The sequence below is a fragment of the Mandrillus leucophaeus genome, unplaced genomic scaffold (assembly GCF_000951045.1).
Source record: "Mandrillus leucophaeus isolate KB7577 unplaced genomic scaffold, Mleu.le_1.0 Scaffold203, whole genome shotgun sequence".
In the NCBI taxonomy this organism is placed as follows: Eukaryota; Metazoa; Chordata; class Mammalia; order Primates; family Cercopithecidae; genus Mandrillus; species Mandrillus leucophaeus.
In genome coordinates, this window is record NW_012102066.1 from 1,283,388 (window position 1) to 1,293,866 (window position 10,479).

Here is a 10,479-nt window from a genome sequence, read left to right on the forward strand (position 1 = left end):
GGAAGGAAGGAAGGAAGGAAGGCAGGCAGGCAGGAAGGAAGGCAGGCAGGCAGGCAGGCTGTGCCTCCTAAAAACCTCTTAGAAGAGCACAGGCCACAAACTTTTCTGTGACTTGTATTTTTCTTGGGCTTAACAAACCTCGGCTGGTTGAGACTCATGCCTCAGTCTCTCATTTGGGCTGACAAAGTATTGAATACTTAGTACGTTCCAGAAACTACCAAGCACCAGGAATTAAGACTGACAAAATATTGCTAAAACAAAGACTAAAATTAAGTAAACTCAACCCAAGAGTCACTGTCTCCTCTAGACTAAATAATAGAGTGACTTTCCTGCTGCTTGAATTGTAGTATAATGACCTCTCTGGTAAAACCCAAAGTCCAGTTCAGCCAAGGAATTTGGACTGGGGCTAAACAGTTACCAAACAAGTGAAGATGGATGGGGAAACACTGAAATAACAAATTTCAGCTGACTCTTGATCTTAGGATTGGAGTAATAAGGAACAGTGGGTACTACTGAGGCAGGAGAATGGCAGAGGAAGTCGGGGTGAAGGGGACCCATTGGACATAGGCTAGCTGAAGCAATACCAAAAGCAAAACATACAAGATAGCAGAAACAGGACATATGAAATAAGAAAGTAAGCACTAATAGATAAGGGAGTAAGCAATGAGTTGGAACATGCAAGATAAGGAAAATAAGTTGAAAGGGCTTGCAGTAGCAATTTGGTTACAAGAAATAAAAGATAAGCAATTTTGTCGGGAAAGATAAAATACTGTTAAGAAAGGATGCACAATTAGCTTATGAGAAATAAAGTGCAGTTTAGGCACAATGAGGGAAAAGCAAGGATGAGCAATTCACTTCTGAAAACTAAAGTAAGGTTAAGCAAGTGAGGAAAAAGAATATAAAAGGCCATGAAATGTAACAAACCAGGGCTGATACCACTCACGGGTCAGCCTGATCCACTGCTGATCGCATTGTGCTTAACAAACTGTTTGCTGCTTTACTACTTGTATGTGTGTCATGTCCAATTCTTTGTTCATGGCACCAAGAACCTGGGACTTGACAACATCTACCAGTAAAACTATGGCAAAGTAGAGGTATACATGCCCTGTCTAAATAGCTGCTACCGCCAGGCACGGTGGCTCATGCCTGTAATCCCAGCACTTTGGGAGGCCAAGGCCGGCAGATCACTTGAGGTCAGGAGTTCGAGACCAGCCTGGCCAACATGGTGAAACCGTGTCTCTAATAAAAATACAAAATTAGGTCAGGCACGTTGGCTCATGCCTGTAATCCCAACACTTTGGGAGGCTGAGGGTGGATCACGAGGTCAGGAGTTCAAAACCAGCCTGATCAACATGGTGAAATCCTGTCTCTACTAAAAATACAAAAATTAGCCCGACATGGTGGCACGAGCCTGTAGTCCCAGCTACTTGAGAGGCTGAGGCAGGAGAATCACTTCAACTTGGGAGGCGGAGGTTGCAATGAGCCAAGATCACACCACTGCACTCCAGCCTGGGTGACAGAGCGAGACTCTGTCTCAAAAAAAAAAAAAAAATACAAAATTATCCAGCGGGTGCCTATAATCCCAGTTACTTGAGAGGCCAAGGCAGGAGGATCACTTGAACCTGGGAGGTGTAGGCTGTAGTAGGCTGAGATTGCACCACTGCACTCCAACCTGGACAACACAGTGAGACTCCATCTCTAAATAAATAAATAGGCTGGGTGCAGTAGCTCACACCTGTAATCCCAGCACTTTGGGAAGATGAGGTCAGGAATTTGAGATCAGCCTGGCCAACATGGTGAAACCCCGTCTCTACTAAAAATACTAAAAGTAGCCAGGTGTGGTGGAGGGCACCTGTAATCCCAGCTACTCGGGAGATTGAGGCAGAAGAATTGCTTGAACCCGGAGTGGTTCAAGTGGAGGTTGCAGTGAGCTGAGATCACGCCATTGCACTCCAGCCTGGATGACGAGAACAAAACTCCATCTCTAAATAAGTAAATAAATAGCTGCTACCCATCTTCAGCTCACTGTTGCCACACAGAATCCCTGTTTACCAGGTATCCCTGTTTTTCAAAGCAAAGTCAATTTTTACATGAAATCTCGCCAGTTTTAAATATCAGCAAATAATTTTTTTGAAGTTTATAAGTACAGGTCAAACAAAACACACCTATGGGTCACCAATTTATGACATCTAACTCAGTCTCTTAAAGAAGTTGATTTTATTTCAAGTTGATAGTCACTTTAATAGATATCACTTAAGATGTCAGCATTCTAAAACTATGATGTAACTAAATAAAGCTTGAAAATCTAGCAACACAACAATCAGAAAGTTGGCATTATTTTGTACCAGCTGGAAAGCTTTCCAGTCCTTGGAATTTCCAACCAAAAGCTCTATGTTTTCATTTACACACTTTACTTAAAACTACATATAACACTAATTACGTAGGCTATACCATTCCTATGAAACAGAAGTCCTTATCACCTTTTTTGTTTCACAGCTTTAGAACCACAGGGCATAAACAGACGAAATCATTTACCAATCCTACAACAAAGACTAGATCAAAATGCAAAAAGCTCTTGCCTTTATTTCATCAGCTGTGTTTCAATAAGAAGTATAGTGTGGCTATGTGAGAAAATGCCCTAAGACCTCTGCAATATGGAGAGTTAGAAGATGGGGAGGGGGGATTAAAACGCAGATTCAAGTCCTAAATTTTCAACAAGCCTCTAGAGAAGAGGGATTTTTTCCTCACTCTATCGCCACATTGGCCAGGCTGGTCTTGAACTCCTGACCTCAAGTGATCCGCCGGCCTCGGCCTCCCAAAGTGCTGGGATTACAGGCATGAACCACTGAGACTTTTATTCTCTCTTTTAAAAATAGATACAGGGTCTCACTCTATTACCCAGGCTGGAGTGCAATGGTGCAATCACAGCTCACTGTAACCTAGAAATCCTGGGTTCATGTGATCCTCCCACCGCAGCCTCCTGAGTTGCTAAGATTACAGGCACAAGACACCACACCTGGCTAATTACAAAAACTTTTTTTTTTTGTAGAGACAGGGGTATCACTATGTTGCCTAGCTGGTCTCGAACTCTTGACTTCAAGCTGTCCTCCTGCACTGGCTTCCTAAAGCACTGGGATTACAGGCACTGCACCCAATAAAAGAGGGAATCTTTGAGCACCCCACTCACTCACAGCTCCTGTTTTATGGGAAAAGAAGCAACTCTGGAAAGAATGTGAGATTTATGGAGCAACATTCACTGAATTAAAGGAGAGCTGAAGGACTGGGTATTTAGCTTCCATCTAAAAACTCTGCAATGGTCATGCGCTATGAACCATGAACCTCCTAACAGATGAGATTTCTGGATCACTTATAGCTATCCAGGGTCCTGACAGCTGACTCTAGGATTTCTCTTGGGGAGACAGCTACTTGGGAAAATGGCTTGATAAGCTTGGGTTACAAGGGAAAATTATGCAACAAGGCAACCAAAAAATATGGCTAACCTAAGGTCAGGCTTAGAGGCCCACGTCTGTAATACCAGGACTTGGGGAGGTTGAGGAGGCCAGGAGTTTAAGACTAGCCTGGACAACATAGCAAGATCCTATCTCTACCAAAAAAAAAAGGAAAGAAAGAAAGAAAAAAAAAGAAAACAAGAAGACTTTTGAGTTTTGCTGGTTTCTGTTTTGTTTTGTTTTTAAAGACAGGCCAGGCGGGACTGCAGTGGCAGGATCACAGCTTACTATACAGTCTCAGCCTCCCAAAGTACTGAAACTACAGGCATGAGCCACCACGCCCAGACCTGCTGTGGTTTTTTGTAGAGGCTGGAGTTGGAGGGGACTGAAAGAGCAAAGATCTGTACCGCCTTAAAGGTTTCAATAGGGTAATACCTAGACAGGGCTTGGCCTCCTGGCCAGTAGATTGCCCAGTAAGGATCACTGTGGGGCCACAGGTCAGCTCTCTCCCACCAGAATTTGCATCTGGGGGTCAAAAGCCGCAACTGGATTTCAGGGGTGAGGCTACCACTGCTGGTGACTTCAGTGTTCTCCTCCAGGAAAGCCTTTATCTCAGGATCCAAAAAGCTTCCAGCTCCCCTCCAGGGACACCGGCCACAGGGAAACAAGAGAAGACCACTGCTTCGCATAGCCTGCAAGAGGAGACCATAGCGATTCCTGGGTGCTTTCCAACCTAGACTCAAAGCCATCAGGCCTTTCCCCAAACACAGGTTCTATCAATGTTCTGTTGATAATGGCTGCTTCTCAAGGAGAATGAACAAGGGTGTGTCTCCCAACTTGATCTCAACTGGAACCTCTGAGTCTCTGGGGAAAAAAAAAAAGTAATACTGAGAATTCCAAGGAAGAACAACATTTCCAGATCCCATTACATAATAAGAAAATATTGGCCGGGGGCGGTGGCTCACACCTGTAATCCCAGCACTTTGGGAGGCCGAAGTGGGAGGATCACCTGAGGTCAGGAGTTCAAGACCAGCCTGGTCATCATGGTGAAACCCTGTCTCTACTAAAAATACAAAAAAATTAGCCAGGCATGATGGCAGGTGCCTATAATTCCACTACTTGAGAATTGCTTGAACCTGTGAGGCAGAGGTTGCACTGAGCTGAGATCGCACCATTATACTTCAGCCTGGGCAACAAGAGCAAAACTCCGTCTCAAAGAAAAAAAAAAAAAGAAAGAAAATATTACAGTGTAAGCTCTGTATCTGATGACTCACATGTGCAAGTTCATTTCAGATGAAAGCTTTGGTGCATCAATTGGGAAAATCCAATCTTTTTAAATGATACTTTTTCACAAGAGAATCCTTTTAGTAATTTAACACAACAAATATACAAGCATTTGATTTTGAAAGAATCCCCAAGAAAATGCCTCTCACAGGAAATCAGGCATACAGTCATCCCTCAGTATCCTCAAGGGATTGGTTCCAGTATCCCCTGCTTCCAGGGTACCACAGACCATACTCAAGTCCCTTATATAAAATGGCATATTTGCATATAAACTAAGCATATGCTGTGGTATACTAGGCATATGCTGTGGTATACTTTAAATCATCTCTGGATGACTCCTAATACTTAATACAACGTAAATGCTATGTAAATAGTTGTTACACTGTATTTTTGCGTTATTTTTATTGCTGTAATTTTACATTGCTATATTGTTATATTGTGGGCCAACTGTACAACTTCTTTCAGAAATTTAACAACGTAGGCATGCTTGGTAACTGAACAAAATAACAGAAGTCTTGTGTCTTCAGGAAGCTTATTATTCTAGTGGTGGGATAAAGTAGTTAACAGGGCAAACACAGTTTTTGCCTTCGTGAAGTCTAGCCAAGAGCTGGGGGGTTAATGAATTTATAATTGTCTGTGGGCAGAGATACATTAATACAAATTATATTGACTACTCTATTTCACTAAAGATTGTCATATCAGAAGACAATGCAATCAAGACTCAGGTTTTTTTTTCCTTTAAAAATACTGTATGGATTTAATTGTAATAAAAGAACACCAACTCCTAGATCTCTTTCTGTAAAAGCATCTGATGGTTCGATTTTACCAAGCCTAAACTGAAAAGATTTGCTCCAATAGAAAAACACCTGTGCAACTGATCACTAAGACGTTTTATATATATATATACACATACACATACACACACACACCCCCACGCTGATAAGAATAAATGAGAATGAGGAAGAACAACTTAAACACAACTTATGCACCCAGTTGTTTGGAGACCTCGGATCTCTTCTGCATAAATGTTTTAAATGGTCTTAAATCCACTAAAGTATTTAGATTAGGGATCAAAAATCCAAATCCCTACAAGGGGCTGGACATCATAAATGAGTGACGCAGGCTGGCTGTAAAATAACACAGGGGCTGTGGCAAGCTAGAGACTGTTTTCAAACAGTTCAAAAGGGCCAGGCAGGAACATGCTGCCAGATCCCTCCGATTTCTCAAAATCATCGAAAAACTCTAGATATTGACACACTAGCTTCCACTTTTTTCTTTTTCTTTCTTTTTTTTTTTTTTTTGAGACAGAGTCTCTGTCGCCCAGGCTGGAGTGCAGTGGTGCGATCTCGACTCACTGCAACCTCCGACTCCCAGGTTCAAGCGATTCTCCTATCTCAGCCTCCCGAGTCCTGGGATTACGGGCGCGTGCCACCACGCCCGGCTAATTTTTGTATTCTTGTGTGCGTGTGTAGAGACGAGGTTTCGCCATGTTGGCCAGACTGGTCTGGAACTCCTGACCTCAAGCGATCCTTCTGCCTCGGCCTCCCAAAGTGCTGAGACTACAGGCGCGAGCCACCACGCCCGGCCAGCTTCCGCTTTTAAACACCAGCAACTGGTTCAAATATCAAAACACAGGGCAGCCCAAAATGCATGTCAGGTCATACATAGCCTGTGAACTCAGCGTAGACTTCCAGTGGGTGTTAGTTACCCCACATCAGTGTCCTGGGATCGCAGGGGTCTCTCAGGGCCTGGTCTACCGTTAGACTAATTTTGTTAAGCAGTACTAGGCTGTCACTTGAATCACACAATGCAACCTATAACGCAGAGCAAATAGAGACTATTTGGGATTTGGACCCCATGTCCTTTAGACCGGCGCTTCCCTCTCCCGTCCCAGCACCGATGAGGCCTGGGTTATGACGTACGTGACTGTGGGGGCCACTTGGTATTTCTCTTAATGAGAAGGAGAGCTGACGGGATCAAAAGGGTTACGTTACAGAAACTGTAGACGAGTGCGTCATTTTCCTCCAGAGGCGGGGTGGAGTCGATCTTAAAGGGGCAGGCACCGTCCTCCCGCTCTCCTTACCTAGCTTTGCTGACACCGCCCTCGGAAGTAAAGCACAGGGCTCGCCTGTCACTCACCCTGGCGACTCTTCCTGCGCATGCTTTACATTTTCTGGGTCCCGCTACCAAAACCGAGCCAAGCGCGAGCTGCTGGCTGCGGCCGGGACGTGGGCGGGACGGACGGGGGACTCTCGCGGCCCCGCCCTTTTTCCCAGCAGCGCTTTCTTTCTCCTCCACTTTCTTAAAGGGCCAGAAGCGCGAAACCAAAGGGCGCCCTGACCTCGCCCGGAAAATAAGGGAACGATAAACCTGTGTGCAATGTTTGTAGAATTTTGATTTCTAAAATTTCATTCTGAAACTATGTGTGCAACACCTACTATGTACTAGTCGCACTTCCAGGCACGGGACATAGAGTGGTGAGCAAAATAGACCCAGTATATTAAAAAAAAAAGACACAGTATAAGCCCTTTGTGCTGCCTACATTCAACTGCGATTAAATCATAATGAATGTCCTTTCTTTTCTAATAATTCATAAATTCACTATCAATTTATTTGCAGCCTATATCAGTCGAGTCTGGATCTACATATATCCACCTTTCAACTGGACCCACATCCCACTGGACCGTCAACTCAACACTCAAAGTTAACTCACCATCTCACCTGACAACAATTAAAACCTGCTCTGGCGTGCTGGGCGGGTGGGAAATGGTCCAAAACTAAGAAACAGGAAAATTGTGTTTCTGCATCTTAGTTTGCAGTTTGAGAAATACACTGGCACCTGCCTGTTCAAAATTAGAATTTGTCGCTGGGGTTCTCTGCTCCTGCCATGGGTGTAACAGCTTTCTGTCTTTCCATGTAAACTGGAATCTTTAGGAACTACTACAAGGAAAGGAAACTTTGTGCTTCCAGTCAACAGCCCCAGATGCAGCCTTACCATTTCCTTCTTAGTTGAATGGCGTACTTGCTATATTCTTTTTTTTTTTGAGACGGAGTCTCGCTGTGTCTCCCAGGCTGGAGTGCAGTGGCGTGATCTCGGCTCACTGCAAGCTCCGCCTCCCGGGTTCACGCCATTCTCCTGCCTCAGCTTCCCCACTAGCTGGGATTATAGGCGTGCACCACCACGCCCAGCTAATTTTTGTATTTTTAGTAGAGAGGGGGTTTCACCATGTTGGTCAGGCTGGTGTCGAACTTTTGACCTAGTGATCCGCCCACCTCTGCCTCCCAAAGTCCTGGGATTACAGGTGTGAACCACCATGACTGGCCAAAACTATTCTTTATATTGCAGCTTAAATGATTTTTTTTTTCTGAAGCTTAGATTCCATAGTCTAGAAAAGGCCTACCCTTCCTGTAGTCCCAGATAAAGCATGAAAAACAGGGACATACAGATTTTCTTTTCTGTTGTTTGGTGTTGATGCGCTGTAATTTCGTAATAGAAAGGACCATCTAGATTTTAACAAAATTGACCCACATACATCCAAGCAAACTTGTGAACTGATAACAATTTGAGCTGTTGTCTATCCTCATGATTTTTTTACTTTAACTACCTGCCCTACATTTTTGTTTACAAAGCCAGTTCTCTAATAATTAGTCCCTCTTGCAGGTGCAAGTAAAAAACTCTATTCCCTACCCAACTTTGTCTTTACGGGGTTTTTGGTTTTTCAACAAGTTATTCAATTACACTTATTAGCTGTATGATCTTGGACACATTACTAAACCTTCTTGATAATCAGTTTCTTCATCTGTAAAACAGTGATGATAATAATAATGTTTGAGGAAGATTTAATAAGATAAAAGCACACCGTGTTTAGCCCAGTTCCTGGCATGTAGTAAATGCTTGCTAAGTGTGCTATTACAGTGATGATCATTATTAGAAACACAGAGATTGATGAGCAGCAGATTGGGTTTTCAGTTAAAGCTGAGAGGATCAGACTTGAAGTTTAGAAAAATGTTTTGTGCTGCAGGTAGCAAAGAGTTTAGAGTAGGGGCAAGACTGAAGACAAGGAAACCGCCATTGGAGGATATTATGGTAATCCAATCAAACAATAACAGAGGCAGAACTAAGGTAACTGCAAAGGGATGGAAAGAATTGGGACATCTGAAAATAATTAAGGATAAGCTATTAGCGGGACTTGGAGACTAATTAAATAAACACGTTTAACCATAATGCTAGCCAACCTCAGGGCAAGATGGTTTCTCTTGCTCCACTCGACTGGCCTGTGCTGTTCATCAGCAGGCTATCTGTGTTCTCCCTTGCCTAAAACCTGCTCTAGCTCCCCAGACCTTCATTGGTACAGCTGGAATCCTGACTACAGCTTTCCAGGCCCATGCTAATCAGTCCTAACTTAACCTATCCTGCCTCTTTTCAATACGCTCTTCTCCCCTCTCTGCTGCAATTTGTTTTCCTCCCACAGCACCTTGTTCTCTCATCCCCAGGCCTTGTTGAAGACAGAAAGCTGCCACTGCCTCCCACCCCCACCTGCTCCTCACTGTCCAAACCACCTACTCGTCCTTCAGAACGCAGCTCAAGGTTAAGGTCCTCTGAAAAGCCTTCCCCAACACGTCAGCCAACACACTAATCTTCCTATTTTCTTAGCTTCCTATGGGCATGTTCAACAAGAATATCAAGCAGAACTGTCACTGTCTAGACTTGAAAGCAGACCATCTCATTCTTCTTTTAGCCTCTAGCACAGTTAGACACTCAATAAACTCTGTTAAATGAAAGAAAAGGCAAATACGTGAGTAAAATAACCAACATTACATATCAGTATCTCATTTTACAAATTTACTTTTAACAGCTTTATTGAGGTATATTTGACATAGTTTCACATTGGCAACTTTGCATGTTTACAGAGTACAATCCAATGTCCTGACATATGTATTGTCAACCCAAATGAGAGACTGAGGCAAGAATCTCAATCAATCCAGGTTTATTGAGACAGAGCTTAAAAGTGTGCCCAGGAAAACCCCGAGTCACAGAAACATGAGTCTGTGGCCTATGCTCCTTGGGAAAGGTTTCAGGAGATTCGGTATTTACACATTTCTTTAAGAGAAAAGACACGCAGGAAAAGGGAGATAGGCAGTGAGGCAAATGACGACATTCTTGTGAGATTTTAATTAGTGCCCAGTAAATCTATGCTATACATGAGATAAGGGCAAACATTCAAAAATAGGGAGTAAAGGAGGAATTCATTATTCAGACTTCTCAGGATAGGTAGAAGAATAATGGATCTCATCTTTGTTTTTGCACTTGGGAAGATAAGGCTTATAATTGACATGATCAGTGTGAAATTGACCAGACTTTAGGTTCCTGGACAAGGAGTTAGACTTAAGTTGCAGACTTAAAGTGACAGTTGACATGTCCTTATTTATGGGAGGATTTATTATACACCTTGAAAAGTTTAGGAGCCAGGAAAGAATTTTCTTATGAGCAATTTGTGAAGGCAGTCATCTGGAAATACCCGAGACCTTTTCCTTTTGTAGGGATCTGGCTAACGTATAGCACTTTGACACAAGGCTGCGAAGTAAGCAGACTTAACTTCCCCTTTGGCATAATAAGTTTGGGGGTTTTGAGACTTTTTATGTTCCTTTACAGTATATACTCATGAAACCATCACCAAAATCAAGATAGTGAACATATTCAGTGCTCCTGTGTAATTGCTCCCTCCAATTCTTCCCCCACTTTTTT

The 10,479-nt window shown here is 43.2% G+C and overlaps 1 protein-coding gene across 3 annotated transcripts in view; it reads right to left on the minus strand.

Annotated features, from left to right (window-relative positions):
- METTL20 (methyltransferase like 20) overlaps positions 1 to 6,996 on the minus strand; it is an 11,112-nt gene extending 4,116 nt beyond the window's left edge. Inside the window, exons 1-2 of one of the 3 annotated variants that reach the window (XM_011979550.1) lie at positions 6,817 to 6,996; positions 3,885 to 4,311 (exon numbers count right to left, since the gene is read on the minus strand). In XM_011979550.1, coding sequence (XP_011834940.1) covers positions 3,885 to 4,198 — 314 coding nt within the window. In that variant the 5' untranslated portion in view covers positions 4,199 to 4,311; positions 6,817 to 6,996. Of the gene's footprint in view, positions 1 to 3,884; positions 4,312 to 6,251; positions 6,649 to 6,816 lie in introns of those variants that run through there. The other 2 variants (XM_011979551.1, XM_011979549.1) reach the window with 2 other exon arrangements.
- Between the last annotated feature and the right edge of the window lie 3,483 nt (positions 6,997 to 10,479).